This window comes from Mus pahari, chromosome 6 (assembly GCF_900095145.1).
Source record: "Mus pahari chromosome 6, PAHARI_EIJ_v1.1, whole genome shotgun sequence".
Taxonomy (NCBI): domain Eukaryota; kingdom Metazoa; phylum Chordata; class Mammalia; order Rodentia; family Muridae; genus Mus; species Mus pahari.
In genome coordinates this window covers 16,577,910-16,601,582 of record NC_034595.1, presented here as the reverse complement: position 1 = coordinate 16,601,582, position 23,673 = coordinate 16,577,910, and the positions used below count along the sequence as shown (strand labels likewise).

Here is a 23,673-nt window from a genome sequence, read left to right as displayed (position 1 = left end):
TCACTGAGGCCTGGAACTGAAATACCCAAAACACTCGTCAGGGGTGGGATAGTGGGTAAACTGAGGCAGGCATATAGAGACACACACTAAATAGTAACAGGATGAACAAACTGAAAACCTTAAGATGACGCGTGCGTGCTGATGAATCACCGGGGAAACACTGAAGGAAAGAATTCGGCGTGAAAGCTACTCAAGGGTCCTATTTATACAGAGTCCAAGGTAGGTGAGCAATCAGCGAGAGAAGTCAGGGCCACTGTGACTAAAGGGCACACTGAAACACTCCCAGTGTACGGCTGGGGAGGCTTCCCTGCTGGACCCGAGCGGGTGTTCATCTGGTGAACAGCCGCGAGCTGCATTCTTGTCACCTTTCTCCACTACACCAAGCTTCCGCTTAAAAGTTCCCTTTAAAGACAAAGGAGGGTCCTCAATGGTGACCTCTCCACCAGAGACAGCAGCTCTGTCCCCTGTGAGCTGCCCACCTTTTATAAACCTCTCTAACACATTCCCACTATCCTCCTCCAAAAAGCTGCTGACTGCGCGCCCGTCCCCTTCTGTGTCGGTCCCCCTGTCTGAAGTACCTCGCCTACAGGACTGTATTTAGCAACAGCCACCTATGAGATGAGACAGCTGGTCCTCTGGGAGATGACCTGGAATCCACAGGCCTGATTCCTCCTAGAGGCTCACATTTGCACCTCATTTGACCGGTGAGGTTGACCACTGTCAGAGGAACCCCAGGCAGGAGAGACGCACACTGTCAAGTGAGGTCACTGCCCTTAAGTCCGCACCCCTACAGCCTCTGGAGGTAAGGAGGAGCAGGTGGCTGGGGTGGTGGTGGGGTGATGTATACGTCCAGGTGAAAATCGCATCTACATAGAAAAGAAGTCGAGACACGAGGATAACTCCTGCTCTGTGGCTGGGTCCGTGTGTGCACGGACAGACAGCCTCACTCCTGTGGGAAGCGTCGCTGAGACACCAGGCTGTACCAGATGCTTCTCAAGGACACCAATAGTGGACCACCCCCACATCTGTCTCACTGCCCCGTGTAACTACCCAGCCTGAGATCACAGATTGAGTCTTTTACGATGATACCTCCAAGCCCCAGAAAGGGGATGTTGCACAAAGGTACTTAAAGGGCATGACAGGAACAGAGGGGGAAGTGAGAATTGAAAGAGAGAGGGAGGGAGGGAGAGAAGGGGAGGATGGAAGGAGACAGGCAAAAAGAACAGAGCCAAGTTGCTCTTTGGACCAACTATAAACTATACTCTCTTCAGTGAAGTGTTCGTGTCTTGACTAGACCTGACCAGTTACAATCTGAGGTACCTTCCATTCTAGGGCCCCTTCTCTAACCTCCTCCAGCCTTGTCTCAAGGCTCCTGCCAGCTATTTGCCCCCAGAGGCCCTACACAGCTTTTCCTCTGTCCTTCTTCATGCCCCCTCCCCACTCTGCCACCTGTTTCCAGGTGCTGCTATCAGACCAAGGCAAGTAAAACAGGGCAGATGGTGAATGTTCTACCCAGTTCCCTGTAACTCATCACTCTGCCCAACTTCCTAAACTGGGGGCCTGGGTAAGTTCTAAGACTTCAGCTTCGGCCATTGTGCCCAGAAGGAAGAGACCTTGGGCCATCTGGGGTAGAGGGTACAGTTGGTAGCTCTCCACACATCTGATCCAGTTATGTTCCAGACCACCGTCAGAGAGAAGCGACTTTTTCCCCATTTCTCAGTGCCTACACCCTCTGATTCCCCAAGTGGCTGGTGGTGCATTCTCCCTCCACCCCACTCTGCTGACCAGTGGTTTTGTGTAGGGGGATGGGATGGTGGGGAGGGTTTAAGGCATCAGCTCCCTGGGACTGAGCCCAGCTGGCCTGCTGTGAGTGGCTCCGGCCTCCCTTGGCTTAGGGGGCTGAGCCATACGCAGCCTTGTTTATCCCTGGGAGGAATGATGGTTTTCCCTGAGCAATGACATCTTGGAAACGGACAGACTCCACAAACAACAACAAACCTCCCTGGGCTGCTGCTTGCACGAGAAGGCTTCTAACCCAGAAGCGCCTGAGTGAGAGGCAGAAAGGCCACAGGCTGCTTCTCAGCTGAGCCTTGCCTTGACCATAACGCTTAGACCTAAGTCTGCAGAGAACCAGAGAACCCAGTGGCTAGAACATGGCTAACAATATCTGATCCAGTTCCTTTGCGCCAAAGGGGAAACTGAGCTAGAAACACAGGTGAATCTATGCCCAAGCTTCACAGATCAAGAATGAGAAGCAACTGGGTCTCTTGGGCTTTCTCTGCAGGGCACATTGCTTTTCTAGAGGTCAGCAAGCTCAGTTAGTGAGCCCACGGGCCCAAAGGGGGTGCCGCTGGAAGTGCAAGAGAGAGAGGGTGCTCCAAGATGAAGCTCATATACCCTGAGATATGCAACAGGGAGAGGCTTGGGCTGAGCAACCGGAATCCTGGGTTCTGGGTAATTTCGGGTGAAAGTCTCCTTTCTCCCTCAATCCCTTCTCTATCCAGAAGGTAATCAGAATCCATCAGCTCCAGATGCTCAGAGAACAGATAGGAAGCAGGGTTTGTGTCTTCTGAGAGAGCCAGGCAGACCCTCTGGTGGAGGACTAGTGTTCAAGATCTAGCCCAAGTAATGACCGCTCCAAAGCGGTCCAAGAGGCTGAGCTGCAAGCCCCTGTAGTGTGTGCAAACGACCATGAGTGTTAAAATGGATCCATCCAGAGCTCTGCCTTCTACCATTGATGGCCGGACTATGGCACGGTCACCACCCAGCACAGTATGACCCCCTGAATAGGCTCTTTCTATGGCTTCAGGTAGGCTAAAGTCCAGACTCTCCCTGCCTCACTTCCCAGCAAATCCAGCCTTCAACGCCTTTGGTGTCCCTAATATCACACTGATGCCCAGAGCTAGGGATCCACCCAAGGAACTGCTGGCCCGGTCCTCTCCTGGCAGTGCCCACTCTCTTGCCAGACACACACAGAGTTAGGATGGACAGTCTGAGTTGACCTGGACTTCCAAACATGGCCTTGGGTTGGGGAGGGCAGGGAAAGGCCTCCCCTAGCTCATAGGGCATCTCAACACCTCTCTCCAACCACACCCTAGGAAAAAGCTGGGCTTGTGAGTGACTAAGGGATGAATAATCCCCATATCCTGCATAAATAGGACACAAGCAGCCACCAGAGATGCCACTAGCAGCAGACAGATGTATTCACTCCAGGTATGAAAGTTAGGTATGCAACTAAGACCTAGAGAGAATAGAAAAGAAGGGCTGAGGAGACAGCAATGTATGGAAACTGGGAAGAGAAGCAGGCAAGCTGGGCAGGACAGTTCTTCATTGGTAACTAATACCTCTGATCAGGAGCCTAAGGGGCCATCCTGGCTCAAAGCCGAGAGCTCTCGAAAAGGACTCGCTGCCTCGACTGCCTCCATCTTCACTGCCTTCCTGTTTCTCAGAGGCCGGGTTGGGCCTGAGTGTGCCCCATCCTGCAACTTGGCTCCCCAGAGGCTCCCCACCCTGAGCTAAGCCATGCCACATGCTAGAGCTGAGGAAGAGAGGTGGCCCTTGGCTGGGTACAGAGGACTCCGAGGGCCTGGGTGGAAACTTTGACTCTGGCTGAGATCCCGCCAGCGTCAGAGGGACAAGCCACTGCAGTTCTTGCTTTGGTGTCGTGCGACCATTCCAGCCACCACAACAGCGAGCAAAGTGCTCATAGCACGGAGCCAGAGATCATCGGGATGGGAAACAGTTCTCCCGAGTGGCCGAGGGGCCTGGGGGCCACACACTAAGTCAGGAGGCTTGAATAAATAATGCCAGACTCCAAGTAGGATCCTGTAGCTCGGGGCTAGATGATGCCTTCCCATGTGCCCTGTCTTCTCCTCCCTGGTCTGCGAGGCAGAGATCCACAATCCTGGCTTGGCTCAGACTTAGACTTGCTGCTTGAACTTAGCCAAGGCTTTCCCCCCTCTCTGGACTCAGGGTACCCTTCTAGTCCAGGATTTAGGGTTCTTTTGGGACAGAGTAGAGACATGGACCCTGCAAGTTGAGACTAGAACTGATCTCTGCCAGCCCTTACAGGGGCTAGCTCGCTCTGAGAGTGAGTGGTCTCAGCTGGAGCCAAGGCAGCAGCAGGTGCAGGCTCTTCCCTTGGCAAGCATTGAGGGTCAGGGCGGAGGGGGTGGAGGATGGGGGGGGGGGAGGATTTGAGTTCATGTGGCACACAGCAAGCCTGCTTGCATTTCCAGATCTTAGAGACTAGAATTAAGACTAGCCCCAAGACCAGCTTAGGAGTCCGCTCTTCCCCAGCCAGGGGGTCTACATAAGAACTGCCATCCCCGGAGCCTGGTGTGTAACCAGCATCCCTGACACAATAGCCAATCGTGCTGGCTAAGCACTCCGTTCCCACATACTGTCCCAACTAGTCACCAAACATTCCTCGTCTCTCCTAGGAAGAAAAGCTAGCTGACCACTCTGAAACAGAGGAGCAGCTCACAGTGGAAGCCTGTCCCTCTACCCCTGAGAGGCTACCACCCCCCCTTAGACAGACAGACAGACAGAGACAGAGACACAGAGACACAGACACACAGACACACACACACACACACACACACACACACACACACACGGAACAGAACCGGTTTGGTTGCAAGATGTCTCTCAATGGCTGCCCTAGGGAAGGAACAATAGAAATAGGGACATGGGATGTCTTGAACGAGACCACCCTCCTACTGCCCAACACCACCACCACCACACTCACACCTTTGTCATCAAGGCACCTACCCAGTACACTCCAGCAAGGACCCAGGCAACTCCTAGCTGCTGCAGCAGCTCCTGCCGGCCACCCGCCGCGGGGCTCCACCCGGCTCCTCCCGAGGGCGGGCGGGCGGGCAGGCGAGCGAGCGGGCGGGCGGGCAGCCGGCCGCCGGCCGTGTCAAGCGGCTGCCTTCCCCAGACAGAGCTCCTTTGTGTCAGTAGAGCTATTTATGGACTTACCCAAGTTCCCCAGGGGAGCGGTACCTGCTGGGAAAAGCAGAACCAAATGACCAGGTTCCACCTCCCACATGGAGGTAGCGTTTTCTTCTTCTTTTTTTCAAAATCCTTGCATCACCCGCCCCTCCTCTTCTTCCTCCTCCTACTTCTCCTCCTCTTCCTCCTCCTTCTGAGAGCGCCCTTCCCAAACACAACACACACCCCGTTCAGCCGGCCGCTGCCACTCAGAAGAGAGGCTCGGATCTCTTGCTTCCATCAAATAGAAAAGTCTGTGATTTTCCCAAACCACTTCCCCACCCCACCCCACCCCACCCCCCCGCCCCAAGGATGTGGCAAGGAAGAGAGTCCTCCGCTGGCCAATCCTTTAGCAGAGAGTGCGCGCTAGTTGGAGGGTGGCTTGAACTCTCAACTAAAATCGCCATCCCTGGGTTCCCTTGCTGCCCATTCCTCGGTCCTTCTCGGCAGGACCCCTGACCCTGGGATCCTCAATGGATTCCACCCTGAGCCCCATAGACGTGCTCCCAGCTGAGGCTGCCACTCCCTAGCAAGACCCAGCCAATCATCAAGGCTCCTCTGTCACACCCCCACCCTATACTGCTCTGTCCCAATGGGTAGCTGCAATTGAACTCAGGGCTTGCACCAGGACAGCTGACTGAGAACGCAGCTGTACTGGGGGGGGGGGTCGAGGAGCGGTACCTTTGGCCTTTCTGGCTTTGTCCAGCACAGCTGGAAATGCATGCCTTTATTTGGCACCCGGTGTCTCAGGAATCTGAGCTAGACAGAGGACTTGAACTTCCTCCCCAAAGGACCAAAAAGTGCCCATTACAGCAACCAGGGTGTGTGTGTGGGGGGGGGGGGACAATGTGGACTCAAAGTAACAAAGCTGGCCAATTCTAGCTCCAACCCAGGTAGGTCAGGCCTCCCTGCGTAAGTCCTTGCCTCTCTCTGAGCCTCCATTTCCACATCTGCAGAATGGGGGTGAGAGCTGCCCATCTCCAGAAGACTGTTTCAAGAGCTGGCTCTAGGCTCCCCTCTTTTGAACTCAGACTCTGCCCCCCCAGGCCCTGGGCTTGCAGCTTTGCCTGCTTTGGTTCATCTCATCTTTGCCTGGATCTTGAAAGGTGGCGGGTCTCCTACCCTCCTCACACAGGAAGACTCCTGGGTTTACAGTTGCTCACAGTTGATCAGCTCAGTGACCATAGGGACTAGGATTGGAGACTCTGTGGTACCCACTTTTCACTAGGGTGCTTCCCCACGACTGCAGGCTCTGCCCTAATGCTAGACCCAAAAGCTTGGCTGCGCTGGCTTGTGTAGGCAGTGCTCCCGGGATGTGGCAGGCAGCCTACCCCATGTTTCTCTCACCTTAGCAGGAAACTCCTAGGGCAACAGCTCAGAAAGAGCAGTACAGAAGGAGCCCCACCCTCTTGTCTTCTCTTTGATTAGAACAGAGCATAGTACTTTGTCTTGACCTCTCCCTAAAGGTGTCTCTTACTTGGCCCTGCCTGTCCCCAGCCCCTCTCTGCCTCTGCTTGCCTGTCTGTGTCTCTCCCACCCACAAGCACACGAAAGCTCGTGGTTATGTGGACACTCTTAGCCAGATCAATGGTGCAGAACACCCTTTGTGGGGACTGGTTACTTAAAAACTGTACTCAGTGCTCATCTTATGGGGAGTGGAAGGAGCCAAGGCCTTTCTTGCAGATAACACAGGTGAGGCTCTGCACTCACAAAGCTGACATCCAGTGTGGGAGATAGACGGCAGCCATCAGATGAAGGAGGCCAGAATTAGAAATTGTGTTACGAGGGGCAACACGGCTCCGCCAACCGAGGATACTAGGGCCAGAACACATTGATAATGTGCTAAACTGTGGCATACAGGGGAAGGGGTGGAGCCCCAGGGAGCCAGCCAAGCCAGGCTGGGGAGCATCTAGTACCTGGGGAGCCTGGGGAAGCCACTGCCTCTACTGCCTCTTGCCTCTCCATTACCCGGATACCAACAGCAGAACTAATGCCCTTCTCAAAGTATAGCCTAGCATAGGACTAGAAAGTCAATGTGGCCCATTGACTTTTGCTGGAGAGCCCTTGGGGATCCTTTGCCATCTCTTCCCCACGTATAGCCAGCAAAAGGGAGGTAGAGAGGGGACGGGTGACTTTCCCAGGGAAACAGAGCAACTCTGTGGCTAGGCTAGGAGAGGGGGTTTCTGTCTAGTGACCCATCCACTGTAGCCCAGGGCTTATCAGCCTAACATGGCAGGGAGGTGGATGCAGGGAACAGTGACATCTAGGTGTCCCATGGGCACAGGGCCCAGGACCTAGGTACTCAGGGCCCAGCCCAATTCCATTTGCTGATCTACATATTTTGTGTGCTAAATATTCGTTTGACGTCCTGTGTCAGCACCGTCACTGGTGTGAGCACCCTTCCGAATGATTCACTAAACCCTCGGGACCTTATCAGATATGATTTCTAATATCCCCATTTCACAGATGAGTGAACAGAGATTAAGAAGTCTGCCAAGGGGGTTCACTAGCAGGGGCAGAGCGACAACCCAGCCCTGCACACTTTTCCACCCCATGCCCCACGGGCAAATTCTCTGAGAGCCTGAGAACAGGCCCACTCCCGAGCATAGAGAGAAGCCGACAGCGGCAGATCCCGGGGCCAGAACCAGGGAGATTCAGCAGGAACCCACCTCCCATTTAGGAAAGGCAGGGTCCCCAAGCTCCAGGGAGACCCTTAGGGAGGTGCAGCAGAGCCCTGAGGATATTTAACACACTGACAGGCTCAGGCTGCCTCCTGAAACATGCACCACAGTAAAGTTCTGCTATCTTCCCTCCCAGCCGCCACTGCGTGACACTCAGCTTCTCACAGTCTGTGTTCCCAAGACCCTCTCAAGAGCCATGTGCATCAGGAAAGCCCTCGCCCCTACAGATTCTGTCTGGAGGAGGAAAGATCTCGACAATGTCATTTGAACACGCTCACACTAAGTCAAGCTCGGTGCATGCTGGCCCACTTAGGGAGTGCTCGGCTGTAACTCACTGGGTGCTCACAGTTCAGGGGTCTACTGACTCTGTGCAGAAAGGCCTTCCCTATCATGGGGGGTCAGCAGAGAAACTTTAATGTGTTGTTTCAATCCTGCTGAGTCTCTGTTTCAGAGCCTTCACCAAGCTCTGCCATCTTCCACCCCTTTGCCTGTGGCGTGTGTCTTCCAAACGAGGCATCTGTTACCAGGAAGAGCGGGTTCTCGGCTTTGTAAGCACTAGGAGAGGATGTGACCAGCCCTGCTGTTCGGGCCCTGGAGGCAAGCACGTGGCAGGCCAGCCCCTGCCTGTAGCACCAGTGCCTACATTTGTCACACCCACTGCTCCGGCCTACATGGAACAGGTTGTTTCTGTGCCTACTTCTTGGGAGGACAGGTGTCAACAGAAGTTCAAGGTGATCATTATCTGTTGAGGGATAATGGGTGGGCCTAAGAGTTGTCGGAGTGGACTGACAGCTAGCTGGCCATCATGAGTGTTTACAGACAGCAGGCTGTGAGTATCTTGCACTTCTGAGTGGCCAAGATGGCGTGAGGCACAGGAAAGTGACATGGTGTGACCTGAAGTTCCAAGGGGGAGGGAGAGAGAGAGAGAGAGAGAGAGAGAGAGAGAGAGAGAGAGAGAGAGAGAGAGAGAGAGAGAGAGCCCTTATTCGTGTTAAAGACTCTACAAGGCTGATGACTGATTAGAAGTCCCACGAGTGTGAAGACCGCTGTAGCTCTAGAGCTGACTTATCTTGGGCTATTGTTCCTCCTCCCCTTGACAGCCATCCATTGTCCACATGTCTATCAGGTAAAAGTTTGTATCAGGTAAAGCCTTTCAGAATGTACTATAACAGATTACTGGCTCTCACCATTTTAAAGGTTTTGCAGTAACCTACCTATCTGATGTTTTAACCCAGGAATTTGAAAAGAACTTTGATTTATGACTTTGTTCTTTTACTGGAGGAAAAAAAACTGACCAAAAAAAGAAAAAAGAAAAAAGAAAAAAAGAAAACCACTTCATTAAACTGTATTTGGGGCAACCTAAATCTGTTTTCTCAGACCCTGGTCATTCATTCATTTTTGGTTCCAGAATCAACTCCCTCGAACCCTCTCTGACACAGAAGCCGGTTTGTTGGTCAGTCCAGGCAGTTGCTCTGAGACCCAGGCTCCTAATTACATGTTCTGTCTCCAGCTCATGCTTTCTACACGTCTGCTTTGCCATCCCTTCTTCCTCGAGCACCACACCAGACTCTGCCCTGCTCAGGGCGACAGTGTTCCCAGCCACAGAGGCAAGCAGCCTATAGGCTTTCGGTAGGAGGTCAAGGGTCACCGCTGGAGCACTGCCACCAGCCCCAGCAAGCTTCTGCATCCTGCCTGGAACAGGCTTTGCTGTCACACGCGTCGTGCTGGCCTGACCTGGGGTGGCTGTCATGGTACGGCATGGCCAGGCACTGTGCCATCTCCCTCCCTGGCTCCACCCGAGTCGTCCACAGGCGGGCCCGAGAGTTCAGGGTTTTAGGAGCAATCCTTGACCCACTCTGCTACTGCCAGCTAAGGGGCAGGTTGTATCCTGACAGCCTGCGTTCCCGGGAAGGGTTCAGCTGCAGACTCAGCAGCGGGGAGACTGGAGTGTCTGAAATTAGCTCGTTCCTGCACTCCCCGGGGGGCCTGCCCACTGCTTGGACAGTCGGGTTTGAGCTCAGGCCGTCCAAACACAAGGTCAGCAGAGGAGAGGCTATAATAACAGGACAACTTTACTGCTGCCTTCCCAATCAAAGGCGACACCCTCCTCCTCTGAGCATCCGTGGTTCTGTCTCCAAGAGGAGTGCTGGACTTGATCTAGCCCAGTCCACACAAAACTTAGTCTGCAGAAAGGCACGGTGGCCTGACTTCTCACTGGCCTGCAATGGGGGCAAGTAGCAAAACTCCCATGACAAGCTGTCATTGCCGTATCTGAGCATGAACTCCGAGGGCACATCCCACTGAATGGAGGCCAGGTGTAACACATCACACTCAGTGAGCATCCTACAGAAGGGAAAGGCCCTGCCTCATAGGGCTGAGGAGGCTCTGGTTTAAACAAGCCTTATTCTGGGAGAACTCACGAACTAGGCTCCACACTCCCTCTCCAGTGGGCCTTGTAAGCTTGTTGGTCATCAGAACTCCTCACTCTCTGCTGTGCCCAGGTCTCAGTGTACAGTGACATTCATCCATGGGCCTAAGGCAGCCCAGAGCATTATCCCTCTCCCCAGCCCCTCCCTCCATCCATCAGTCACCGAAGCATGTAGGTCTCACCTCCTATCCATCTGAGACAGTGCCTCCTCTCTGCACTAAGCTGCCATCGCCTCTCCTTGGCAGTGTGGAAGGGCAAGAGCTCCAAAAGGCTCCCGTTCCTTCCACAGGTGGCTACTGTGAGCTCTCTACCACACGGATCCAGCCCCAGCAGCTCCACTGCCCTTGGAACCAAGTTCAAAGTCCTTGTCACAGGGCTGGAGCAGGTGGCACCACAGCCTCACCCCAAACCCTCCTCCAGCCTTATCTCGTGCTCCGTTCGTCTTCCTCATTCCTGCATCTACAGTGGCCTGCTTTAAGGTCCTTATACGGAACACCCTCTTACACCCCAAGTGCCTGCCTCCTCTCCTAGCATCCTGGACCAGGCCAGCTGGATACTCCCGCGGAGCCCTTTGTCCCAACCAATGCTGATCCCTTGTATACTATTCAGATTTGGATGGTGTCTGTCTCTCCTCCAACTTTCCTTCTACCATACTAGACTGACTGCTCTCTATGGCGATGAGGACTATGCTGGCTGGCTGCTGGATGAGGGTCTGCCTGACCTGCTTCCATTCACCTTTCTTTGGCATCAGAGAGCCTCCACTTCCCACCTCCATACTCAACTCTGGCAATTCACATGACTCCAGAGATGGGCCTGCGACCCAGGCCTCAGACAATCTGCTCACCCCACCTACATCCTTCAGTGACTGGGATGAACACATGATCCCACATGGGCCGACGGGACTTGGGGCTAGCGCTGTTGTTGAAATCAAAGAGTCCTAATCTGAGCATCCTGGAATCTTTACTGCCACCACTGAGGGAGTGAGCCGACACGTAAGTAGGTAGAGCCAAGCAGTGGAAAGGATAAAACTGAACCTTGGTCAAGGTCCTGAATCCAACCCGCCATACACAAAACTTCCTTCCATCATCCAGGGGGTTCCATCTGCAGGCTGTAGCATATGGAGTGGGTTTGGGTCACTTGTAGAGGGTGAATTCCTGACTGATCGATCACTGGTAGTTAGCATATGAGGCACTCTAAAAGTGTTTGTTCATTCATTCAGTCACCCAACAAACATTCAGGAGTAAGAAAGTTGACCAGATTGCTTCAGCAGAAAGGGTCATCTTGGCTGCCCTTTCGAGAGATGTCCCCAGGGACAGGAGTGAAATGAGGGAGGTTTGACAGAAGACCACGCAGGAGTCCCAGGAACGGAGACTATGTCTGAGAAGGGAGCCTGAGACAGAAAGAATGAATGGTTCCCAACTCTAAGTTCACCGGAGAACTTTTGGCAGATGCATCCCTCTTCTTTAGGCCTCAGTATCCCTCAGTCATCCAGTCTGTCAGTCTAGACTCCCAAATGTTTCCCTATGGATGCAGAGTCAGCACTGGGCAGCACTGGGTCAGTCTCGGTTCTGAGGGTTGGGATGCAACAGGCAGGGAGGAGAATACACTAACCTCCCTGCTCCTTCGGTTCTCAACGGCCAACAGGAATAAGGAAACAGCCTCTTCCCTCTCTTCTGTCCCACTTCCTCTCCTTGTCCCCACCCCCACCCCACTTTCTCTCTACCCTCCCCTCCCCACCATGATGGACCGAACTCTCCGAAACTGTGAGCAAGACAAATCTTTCCTCCCTTACATCAGCAAAAATCCTAACCCAGTGCCATCTGTGGGATGGGTGCCACAGGGGTACTCTAACCTTTCACCCACAGAGGAACACCTGAGCTGGTCCCAAGTTTGGGTTACAACCAAAAAAATGTCTTTGAATTTAAAAAAAAAAATTAATATAGTTGGAATAAAAACAACAGTGCGAGCCAGATTACACATTATGGAAGACGGAAGGCATGCTGTGGACTTAGCATTCATTATTATTAATTACTCGCAGTAGAGGTTTCAGGAAGTAGAAATTGAACACAGAACATCATCCCAAAGATATTTAATGAAAATGTCGGGTGCCTAGGCTGAAATGGCTTCGGGAGTCAGTATGGGGGAACTGTTGCCAAGGAGAACCAGTGCCTGACTTCTGGGGATACTCGGAATTTCAAGGATTGGGAAGAGAAATGCTGGTTTTCATGAGGGGATTTGAGAGAGTCAAGTCAACAGTGCCCTCTGCGCAACAGTAAAGAAAGACCACAAGACCAAAGAGTATGCCAGGGGGCCTTAGAAGAAAAGGCCTGCTGACACAGAGCCCTCTATCCAAGCTCTGACTCCAGCATAAGGCCAAACACTTCCAGCCCTATGAGAATCAAGAAAGTAGAATATCCACTGACCTGACGTGGGAAAATGCTTCGAGAAAGTTCTCTGCACAGTGACTGGAAGCCCAGAAGTCAAGGATGAGATGGAGTACCGTCAGAAATGGGCCAGCAAGGAAGTCACAAGTGTTTAGAGATTTCCTGATTGATGACATAACCAAGGGCTAAGGGCGACTTAAAACTCAATGGAACTGGTGCTTTCAAAGTAGTGACAACGGGGAGTAATGGCTGCAAATAGTTTCAACAGCATCTCGGGGCTGCAGAGGAAATCAAAGGGAATCGTGGGCCAGCTGACAGGCTTAGGATGGGTTGGAGGAAGGGAGAACAAACTATTTCAAACCATTGATATGGTGCCTGACCCCGAGATATGTAAATGAAATAAGTGAGGCAAAATGCTAGTGAACTAAAGTCAAGGTGTAGACCTTCCAAGAAAAGGGCAGTGTGCGAATATCCATATCATATAAAGAGCTCTTTGTGAATAAACAATTCAACTCTAAACAACACATCGGAAAAGAAAATGGACAAAGGACTTGAGGAGACTACTGCCCTAAGAGGTGATTAAGTAACCAAAGGGCATGTAAATACATGTCCAGGAATTCCAGTAATCAAAGGGAGCCCTTTTTTTTTTTTTTTTTCTTTTAATGAAATATAATAGGGGCTGGAGAAATGACTCAGAAGTTAAGAACACTTGTTGCTATCACAGAAAACTCGGCCTTGTTTCCTAGCACCCACATGGCAGTTCAGAACCATCTGTAACCCCAGTTCTAGAAGATCCAACACCAAGCATGAGGCACATGTGTAGGTACATGTCCATACACACAAGCAACATGCACGCCCGCATGTAAAATAAAATAAATAAGTCTAAAACCTTCTTTTAATGTAACAATATGCAGTGTCACTGAGGCCGCGGGGAAATAGTAGTTCTCTTCTAAGATGTCTGCTTCTTGGGAAGTAGGACTTACAGAATTAAAAGTGGGAAATCTCACATTGGGGGTTGCCTAGCCTAGTATGCACAAGGCAAGCTCTGAGTTTGATCCCTAGCAGGGGCGAAGGAGGGAGGGAGACAGAGACTGAGGGCAAAGAAGATGGGGGTACCATTCAGGTGGCATTAGAGTAGGCACAGCCATTCTGAAGTGATTCAGCTACCGGAGCCAGAACCCACTTCACAGGCCACACACTTTGACCCAGACATCCTGCTGCCCCAAATGAATTCCAACAAAATCTTTGTCAATAAATATTTATTGAGAGTTGGACAATATACTAGGCAAGAACTGGATTCTGAGGGCTTCCACAGTGCACTCCTACGGCTCTGTATCTCGGGGTTTTTCTACAGACTCGAGGTGACTTGAGCATCTTACGCTCAGAGAGGACTCAGATATTCAGGTTTCACCTATGAAATGAAATACCCTAACTGTGGTGTTGTAGGATATCATTTGTTAGTGGGAAGTATGGATATACTCCGCTGTTAAGTGGGAAAGGGCATAGTTGAAAGCTTCGCCCAGCCTAACACTAGGAGCAGGGCAGTCTCTGATTCTTCCGCCTGCCTTTGGGACCCGATTCCTCCTGCTGGGCTGTCTGGTCCAGCCGTGGTGTGGGAATACGAGTCTGGTCTTATTATTGCAGCTTGTGATGCCATATTTGGTTGGCGTCCCTGGAAGCCCTGCTCTCTTCTGAGGGGAGGTGAAGGGGGTGGGTCCCGGGGTGGGGGAGGTGGGGGGACTTGCGGGGGGGGGAGAGGAAACTACAGCAGTGAATGAAACATATGAGTGAAGAATAAAAAACAAATACCTGCGCCTGGAAGTAACCCTAATTTTCAAACAAGAAATATGAGTGGGAAACACATCTCTGACCGTATACACCCCAAAATGTTAACAGCAGTTAACCGTGGGCACTGCAAATGGTGAGCCTTGTCTTTTCCTGGTTCATCTGTATTTAATGTTTTTCTCCATAACAGATGTCAATGACAGGAATTATAATTCTTCACAACAACAGCAAAATCAACTGCACTAAGGTAATAATAGTCTTGCTATGCCCCTGTGGTAGGTATGGAGAGTCCGTCCTGGGTCACTAATTTTCTCCACAGTTGCTTGCCTTACTGGGAACCTAATTCTCAGCTGGCTGTTTTTGCTTTGGTTTTGGTTTTGGTTTTGGTTTTAGGTTGTTTGTTTGTTTCTTTTCCTGAGACAGGGTTTCTGTATAGCCCTGGCTGTCTTGGAACTCACTCGGCTGACCAGGCTGGCCTCTAACAAGATCTGCCTGCCTCTGCCTCCTGAGTGCTGGGATGAAGGTGACCGCAACTACTGCCTGACTGGCAGGCGGCCGACTTCTCCTTAAGATCTGTGAGAGAAGTCCCGCACAGGCCTGCTTCCATCATCACAGGGCAGAGTGGATGCAGGCTGCATCTTGTCTCATTTTACAGCCCTGCCCAGTCCCTCGGCTGCCCCTGCCTGTCCCTGGGGAGGGCAGAGAAAGTGCCACAGCGATAAGACCCTGTCTTCTTCAGGCTGGCTTTCTGCAGACAGTACAGGAAGTGAACAGAAGACAAGTCCGTAAGGAAGGAACGCCAGAAAAGGGAAGGTTTGGTGCTGAAGACCAGCTGGCTGACGTCAGGGAGGAGGCGACACACTAGCGACACACACACACACTTGCTAGGGGCTCCTCACCTGACATTCAACTCTCACGAAGGCAGACCACATCCGGTCCCAGGAGTTCCCAGGCCCTTTGCACCCAAGGAAGCAAAGGAAGCCTCATGAGACCTGAAGCGGCCTTCTGAAAGAGCAGGAAGGAAGAGAGCCCACCTTCTGGAACCTCCTCCCCAGACTTGGTGGCTACAGAACAGCCCTTTCTTAGCTCGAGGTCTCTAGGCCTGGTGGTGTGGGCAAGGAAGAGAGGTGAAGACAGAGGGCTCCCAGACCTGCCCACATCTCAATTCTGTGACTCTGTGGGACTTCCTCACAGAGGTCTGACAGGAAGAGGAAGGGGCGAGTCATTCCCCACCCAGCTCCCAAGGAGCCCCCTCCTCTTCCCCTCAGCCATGTTCCCGCTGCTATTTTTAGACCAGGCCATAGGAAGCAGAGTGGCTCTACCACCCCCACCACACTCTGCACGCTGGCTCCAGGTAAAAACACTGCAGCCCATTCATCCCCTTCCAGCCAGAACGTGCCCGCCCGGAATGTGTAGACATGCCTGCTGACTAGATAATCCCCCACCCCACCCCCGCACCATCAGCCCAGTACCAATGGGGTGAGCTGCTCTGTCTCCATTATGGCCCAGGTTAGGGGGCTTTCTAAGGATCCTGCGGTTGCTGAGTGAAAAGAGTTCTGTGCTCTAAGACCATCGAATCCCCTCTGCAGACCTTCAAGCCATCAACTACGTGCCCAAGTTCTAGCATCTATCCTGCTCTCTCTACAAATCGGCTTGTTCAACTGTTGCTTTCCCTGGAGGACAAAGGGGACTTTTGGTTCTACATTCAAAAACCCTATGGTTTGACCAAACCCCCACTTACTCAGCATACTATACACTGTATTCTCCACTACATGTATATATATACATGTACATACATATATATATATATATGGTTATGTTCCCAAAGGCTTCTGGGAGTTGAAAGTGAGTCTCAGAATACAACCCTTAATGCTCCAGTCACTAAGACCACCAGAATACTGGGTTTTTTTTTTTGCAATAATTGAACTGACCCCAAGTAGGGAAGTGCTAATGTGTGAAAGAACCCTCAATAGAAAAATGCATCTTTAGTTGCTATGTCTGAGCAATGAGTGACGCATCAGCAGCACTGGAGAGGAGAGCCGCCACCCAGCAGCCTCTGACAGGGTCTGCAGAGCACACTGGAAACTGAAAGAGGTCAGTCAGGTCAACTGCCCACAGCTCTCCTCGAAAGCGAGCCTGAGGCTCGGCGGGCAAGAGGGCTGGATGAAGGCTACACGGGCGCGCAAACATGCATGAAGCCAAGCAACAGACCTGAGCACAGCGCAGTGGAGGGCAGAGGGCTGGAGAGGGAACGGGTCGGGGAGCGGAGCTGCTTCCCAGGGCAGCCCGGAAGAGGAACCTTGGGGTGGGGCGGAAGTAGGAAAGGTTTTCTCACATAGGTGTCTATAATTGGGATTCCTTCTGTTATGAGCCAATAGGACTCGTCTGTGAAATCTAAGACATCTGCCTCCTTTCCTCCTTTAACCAGTTCCCTGAGTCAGGAGGTGCTGCTGACCCCTGCCTTCCTTCGGTAATTCTGGGCGTGGGTATTCCAGGCACAATGACTGTGATAAGAAACCTAAGTTGGTTCCTGCTTTTTGAAGGGTATAACTACTGTATGCCAATCGTAATGGTCATTTCCTAGTAGTCTGCACTCTGGTGACCCTGACCCTGGAGACCACCTGTATTCAGCTCACCCCCCCCCCCTTTTTTTTTTTTGGTAAGGAAACAGACACTCAGAAAAGTGAAGTGATTTGTTCAAGGTCACACAGCAAGTACTAGATAAGTCACTCTTCAAGACCAGGGCTTTCTGAGTCCTAACCCTGGATTTCTCAGAGGCAGGGGGCTTGTGGAGAGGGGCGCCCTCAGACGTAGAGAACCAAGGTGCTATGATCAAGTTTTCTTCCCTCCCAGGATGCCTGCACGAGCGAGGCGATAGGGTTTAACCCTGGCCAGATTGCATCATAGGTTAAGCCGGGGTGTGGGCCTGCTGCTATCTGGAGCAAGAGTGAAACCTCAGAACCAAACCTCAGCTCTGGTCCCAGGGCTCTAACACCAGTTTGCTCATGACCCTGGGCAAAAAAAAGGCCACTTCCCCTTTTGTGATCCTGTTTCTTCATCTTTGTTATAGAATAGAAGGAGGGTCCTGACCATCAGTTGGATTCAGGCCTCTGACCGCTACAGAGCATCTCCCATGAGCCATGCAACATGAAATAAGGTATGGCCTCCGCTAGCCCCTAAGGAGTTTGCAGGCTTTCCGGTGAGGCAGACCTTGAAGCCCTGTTCATGCTAATAAGCATGGAACACACCCCTCTGGCAAGCCTGATGTGGGCGGAGACAGCGGCCTCTGAGGCTCGCCTCCCAAAGGGTGTGTCAAAGAGGTGCTAAGCCCTGGTCTCCCTAGGGACTGCAGTCGCCAGGGACATTGAAAGTGGACAATGGTGTCAAGGAACAGCCTGACCACGGGAAGTCACAAGAACTATTGAGAGGGACGCTCCCACCCGTGGAGCCAGGAGAGCCTGGAGAGTCAAGCTGTGACCAACCACGGGAGAGCTGTTCAACAAGGCGGTGACGACCCAGGCCTGTCAGTCCTTCTCAGCTGGAATGAATGGTCTGTGGTTGCAAGGAAAGAGTTGACCCAAAGGATTGTACCCTGTGAGCAGACATTAGCAGCTGTGTGAGCTCAGCAAGTCTAACTTTTCGAAGACCCAGTACCTTCATCTACCAACTAGGCAGAGGAGGAGTCCGTTCTTAAGGGGATAACATACCACACCAGGCTCTAGTGAAGGTCAAAGAGAAAGTGAAGGGCAGGAGTTAGGTGCCATGCCCGGCAGATCATGCAGCATTCAATGGCTGGGGAATGACAGCCTTTTTAGAGACTAGCTTGGAGCAAAAAGGAAGGTAAGACAGAACAGAGGCAGGTTGTTCTCTGTTCCTTAAGAATTTTTTTAAAAAAAAAGAAAAGAAAAGAAAAAGAAAAAGAAAAAGAGAGATGGCCGAGTCCTAACCTAAAGCAGTCTACCCTCAGCCAGGCCAGCAGGGGAGCGAGGGAGGACAGGAGGTTTGGAGGCAGCCAGAAAAGCCATGGGGATGGGGAAAAAGAATGCTCTGCTGAGAAGGAGTGGGGGAGGGAGGCTGAAATCTGACCCCATCGGTTCCCAGTTACTTAGGGCTGATGGTCTAAAGCCAGAGGATTAGCAAAACCCAGGCTCAGCTCCCTGCAGAGGCGAGCCCTCTCTGGGTTTGGGTTAGAGTCTCTATAGTATGTACCTAAGCTCAGAGAGCAGGCCCGAGCCTAAGCTACTCTTCCCTGCCTCTGTCACCATCCCTTTACGGCCAGGGTTTCCCATGACCAATGATCCTGCTGAAAGCCAGACTGAGGAGAGGAGGAAGGTATGTCATCTCCGGGGGCCTCCCGAGAGCTTGTCGCAGGAGCACATCTCTGCCTTTCACATCAAAATAGGTTTGTCTGGTTTTGTTTGTTTTTTTGTTTTTGTTTTTGTTTTTGTTTTTTCACCACTTAGGGAAACCAATGCTCCACCAAGCGTCTCACTTAATCTGTCCCCAAAGCACGCTTCCTCGGTGGAAGGGACCAAGATGTCTGAGACAGCCATCACAACCTCCTGCCTCTCCTGGAGGCTCCTGGGTGACCTTTCTTCCTTCTGTCCCTCAAAACACCTTTGCATCCACACAGGACACAGGACTGGGCCTCTCAGCAGCTGCGCGACACGGGTTCGACACGGGCTCAGTCACCTAACTCCTCAGACGCCTTTGCTGGTTTGTTCATGGGTCTGTTTAGGGGAGACAAAGCTCCGCGGGGGGCCCCCCTGCCCTCTCCAAAGTGCATGCTCCCCGTGGGGTTCTCACTGAAGGTATGCATCCACGTCCCAAAGCTGCCGGGGCCTGTGCTCTGCAGAACCTTCTTGGTGCCTTGGAGCGGACTGTGATTGGTAAGGGTTTCGATGACAGGAGTCAGAGGGGAAATTAATAATAATAATAACAACAACAATATTATTATTATTATTATTATTATTATTATAGCAATAATAATAAGACATGTACAAATAAGTATCACCAATCGCAGAAGGTCTGTGTAATTCCAACTCCCAAAGGGCCAAAGGACTCAGGCAATGAGGGCTTCTATGAGAGATGAACTTCAAAGGACTCAGAGCAGGAGACACAGAAATGGGATCCAAGAACGCATAGGAGACTAAAAGAGGCACTTTGTATTCAAATCTCACAGATGGCCTTTCAACAATAAAGCAGTTGTGCTCTGGACCTCCCAGCTCCTAGGCCGGAGACACCACCCAAGACAATTAGCCCATCAGGAAAGAAGTCATTGTGTGCTTCTTAGCATGATTTATGGGGGGGGGGGGAAGGCCAGCCATGGTTCCCGTGATTATGACTCTCAGAGGCCACATTGAGAGCTGTTCGTCCTCTTGAACAGCTGGGATGGACTGAAGAGTGGAGGCCACCGGGTCATATTTCATCCTCTCGGGCCCACGACACCAAATTAATTGTCACATTGATTCATGAAGCAAGATGGCCATGGTGCCGTGGCTCACCACAGTCACTGAGCAAGCTAGCCCAGGACCTGCCAGGAGTACCTTCCTCTTCCCCATCAGCCAGTACACCTGGGAGCTTGATGGGAGAATCTGTTCTACTCGGGAGTTGCTTATCAGGGAGAATCACTCGTCCGCTGGGATGGGCGTTATGTTCAGATCCTCTTCTTGTCTTCTGTGCCCATCTGTCGGACAGAGGTCGGTGCCCAGACCCAGGCAAGACAAGATGGCTGATTTCCCACGCAGGTGGTCCTCCTGGGCTTCATGACCTCACGATCATTAGGTGAGAGAATCAAATGAAATCAAACTGTAGTTTGCTGCCTGCACAGACCCGGCTGTTCGGATTCACCCTATGGGCTGATCATTGGCTGGCAGTGGGGTGCTACACAACCCTTGAACCAAGCCAATCTTTCCTCGCTGGGCTGGGCGTTAGCCTGATTCCTGCAGATTCACCCCATTCCCTGTTAGACTGATAACTCAGCATGACTCACTTTTCCAATGTTGGAAAGAAAATAAGGGACATGCACTCTCCTGGGCCACCATTTAGGGGCTCAGGTGGCCCTGGCAGTTTAGCATACTCCAAAGAGCACAAGAATCTTCCTTAAGGTCCTTAGGTCTCAGGTCTGGGGCTTCTCTGGCCTTAGCCATCACTGCAGCTTTCTGTCTGTGAGCGCTCAGTACCTAACCCGACAAATACTCTCTTGCATATGGCCCTCATCCCCCTGATCCACAAGCTTGAGATTCTGTCCTGCTGGGTCTCTACAGTTAGAAAAGGGTGAGCTACCTAGCCCAGAGCCCCAGCTCGGTGGATGGGAGTAGACCCAGCTCTCATCACTGGACCTGGGCAAGATTCCTTTCGCGTTGTCTCTGTAAAGGTTGCTGAGCTACACTTGGTCCTGGCCACCGGGGGCTGCCCCTTAGAAGCCCTGCAGAAAGCAAAAAAAAAAAAAACCACGGGGCATGCAAGGCCCCAGCTTCCTTCTCTTAGCATGAAAGGAAGAGCAGATACAGGTGGTCTCTACGGAGCCTGGAAGCAGGGGAGATGGGAAACTTTCCCATCTTGGGAAAATTAAGCTTTACTGTTTCAGTGCTCACAGACATCCCCACAAGCTCAACTCTGGCCTGAGCAGAGGAATCCCTAGGAGGGAGCCCTCAAGCCTCACACCACCGAGATGGCAAGACCAAGTGGAGCATGAACGCAGGCAAGGGTGAGCGAGCATCACTCCTTATCCCAGAGCCTACCTTTCCAATACCTACCATCACAGCGCCCTCTAGAACAAATCACCATCATTCCTCACCCAGGAGGTCTGGAAGGGAGCCCTAACCAGTCTCACAGTCACTTGGGCCCCTCCTAACTGCAATCTGACCTTGTGGATATGCACCGGAGGAGTCTGTGACACCCTTCCTCAAGCTTCTTCCACTGCCTGGAACGCACGCTCTCTCCAAAGTCCTCGGCTGGCTAGCTCCCTGTCTGAAGACATCTGTGATGTTTCCGTACAGACTCTTGCAGTGTGTGTGTGTGTGTGTGTGTGTGTGTGTGTGTGTGTGTGTGTGTGTATCAGTGCTGATTTATTTGGTGTTCTCTCCCTGTTGGGATGGGGAAGGGCTGGGATCTTGATGGGAGCACAGTATCCTCTGGCACACACCCTAGCACAAAGGAGGTGTCCCCCAGTACCCACTGACTGAGGAAGTAAATGTGTCCGTTTGAAATAGGAGCAGGCAGGGGAGATGTCTTCCGGCAGGAATGGGTCACAGGCATCATCTTCCATTCGAGTGCCCTCTCCCTCTTTCCTGCTGTGCCCGGGAAGGTGCCCAGTACCACTTAGCCTCCTGAAGGGAGCTTGCTTTGGAGTCTTCTCCATCCAGGATTTCCTGGTACCAGTTCGCACAAACCCACAGGATCTCTTAGACCACTGTTCCTCCTGTTGCCAGGTCCACACACACCCTTGGGACCACTCCCTCCAGGTGACCCTAGGCCCACCATCTTGGTCTTCTGTTTGGGGTCCAGTTGAGATGAGGTTACTGTGTGATAGGGGAAGCCCCAGAGTTGCCAGAAGCATAGTCCCGCCCTTGGGCTTGCTCAGCCAATCAGAGTCTGTCCTGATGAAGTAAAGCTTCTATCCTGGGTGGCACTGATGGAGGTGACTGGCCCCATCTCCTGCTGGAGAGAGCCGTAAGGGTGAAGTTTCTGTGGAACCAGACAGAACTGGAATTAGCTCGCTGTCCACTCTGATCAGGACTGCCTGAGTCCACAACCTGACTGGGCTTCTAAGACACTCAAATAGTCCCTGGCATCTCTGAGACCCATCTCTAGCTGTTGCAAAAGCAGTGTCACATCTGGAAGTCACATCTGGAAGAGGCCTCAGTTTCCCTTCCAGGGCCCTGAAATCTGGCAGGTGGCTACTAGGATATCTGGAAATAGTTGTTAGATGCGCTTGGGTACCAGTGTCAACCTCAGTAAACAGGGATACCAGAAAATTGTCCTACACAGTCATGCTAAAAGACAATGATTAAAGTCATAGCAAGTAGTTCACTGGGGACCTCCTGTGGGCTGCAGCACCCTGCACAGCCCCAGGTTCTCCCAATATCAGGTCTGTGCAGTCATTCTGAACTACCTGCTGCCATCTCTGGTTCCATCACCAGCCTTCGATCACAAAGGAAAGACTGATGAATTTCTCCATAAAGCCCATGGAGCCCAGGATCCACTTGAGAATGGAGTTGGTCCTCAGGCCCCTGAGGGCTGAAACAAGACTACTCTGTTCTGAAGGTTCTGGAGCCTGGCCCAGAAGTACCTGCATGAGTGGTCTGTCAGTAGGAGGTTCACTGCTGACCCTGAATGGACAGTCAGGACCCCCATGGACAACTGCCACAAGTATGGCCTCCATTGCTTGGATCGCCATCTCAGTGCCCCCATCATCCAATTAGAAGTCTATAAAGGACCAGGATGGGGTGTCATTCACCTCTGTAACCCCAAAGAACCTAAAGCAGCATCAGACACAGAGGATGCATCCATCATGTGTACTTGATCAAATAATCAAAACGGTATAGATCAGCCAGTCCCTGGTAGCTTTGAGCCTCACTGGCCACCGCAGGGACCAGCTCTGAGCAAATCTAATGAGAAGCATCACAGTAAAGCTGGGTGTGTAACGCAGGGAGCCTGGTCCACATTATCAAAGGCAGAAGAAAGGAGGATGCTCCCCAGGGGCATATAATGAAGCAAGAGAAGGGCAGAGCTCTAAAGAAGCAGCCTGGGTGCTGAGCAGGAGAAAGAAGCTGCGATGGAACGGGAAGCTGATCATTTGTTCCCACAGAAGAGAACCTACTGGGGGCTGGGGACTTGGGAGATAGAGTACTTCCTTGGCACACACAAAACCCTGGGTTCAATTCCCAGGACTGTATAAACTGACTATAGTGGTTGGCATCTGTAGTCCTAGCACTTGGAAGTCTGGGGCAGAAGTGATCCAAAGTTCAAGGTCATCCTCGGCTACATATGGAGTTCAAGGCCAGCCTAGGCTACCTGCAAACCTGTCTTAAAAGGGTAAAGGCAGAGGTTGGAGAAGATGGCTTGGTAGGCACTGAGCTTGCTGCACAAGCATGGGGATATCTGAGCTTGGGAACCCAGCAGCCATGTAAAAAGCCAAGTATGGTGTCACATTCCTGTAATCCCAGTGCTAGGCAGGTCAAGACAAGCAGATCCTTGGAACACGCTGACTAGCTGGCCTAGTGAGAAACCCTAGCTCTAAAACTAAGGTGAAAAGCAACTGAAGAAGATGCCAAACATGGACATCTGACCTGTACACACAGACACTCACAGATGAACGAAACACACACACACACACACACACACACACACACACACACACACACACCAACATAGGATCTCTATGTTGCCAAGA

The 23,673-nt window shown here is 52.0% G+C and overlaps 1 protein-coding gene across 7 annotated transcripts in view; it reads right to left on the bottom strand.

The window, feature by feature from the left end:
* Rgs3 (regulator of G protein signaling 3) overlaps positions 1–23,673 on the bottom strand; it is a 120,865-nt gene that overhangs the window by 23,987 nt on the left and 73,205 nt on the right. For 2 of the 7 annotated variants that reach the window (XM_021200059.2, XM_021200060.2), the window contains one exon: positions 19,278–21,965. The exons of 2 other annotated variants lie outside the window; for them this stretch is intronic. In XM_021200059.2, coding sequence (XP_021055718.1) covers positions 21,858–21,965 — 108 coding nt within the window. In that variant the 3' untranslated portion in view covers positions 19,278–21,857. Of the gene's footprint in view, positions 1–3,344; positions 3,417–4,773; positions 4,850–4,986; positions 5,299–19,277; positions 21,966–23,673 lie in introns of those variants that run through there. 3 more of the 7 variants (XM_021200057.1, XM_029539781.1, XM_029539782.1) reach the window with 3 other exon arrangements.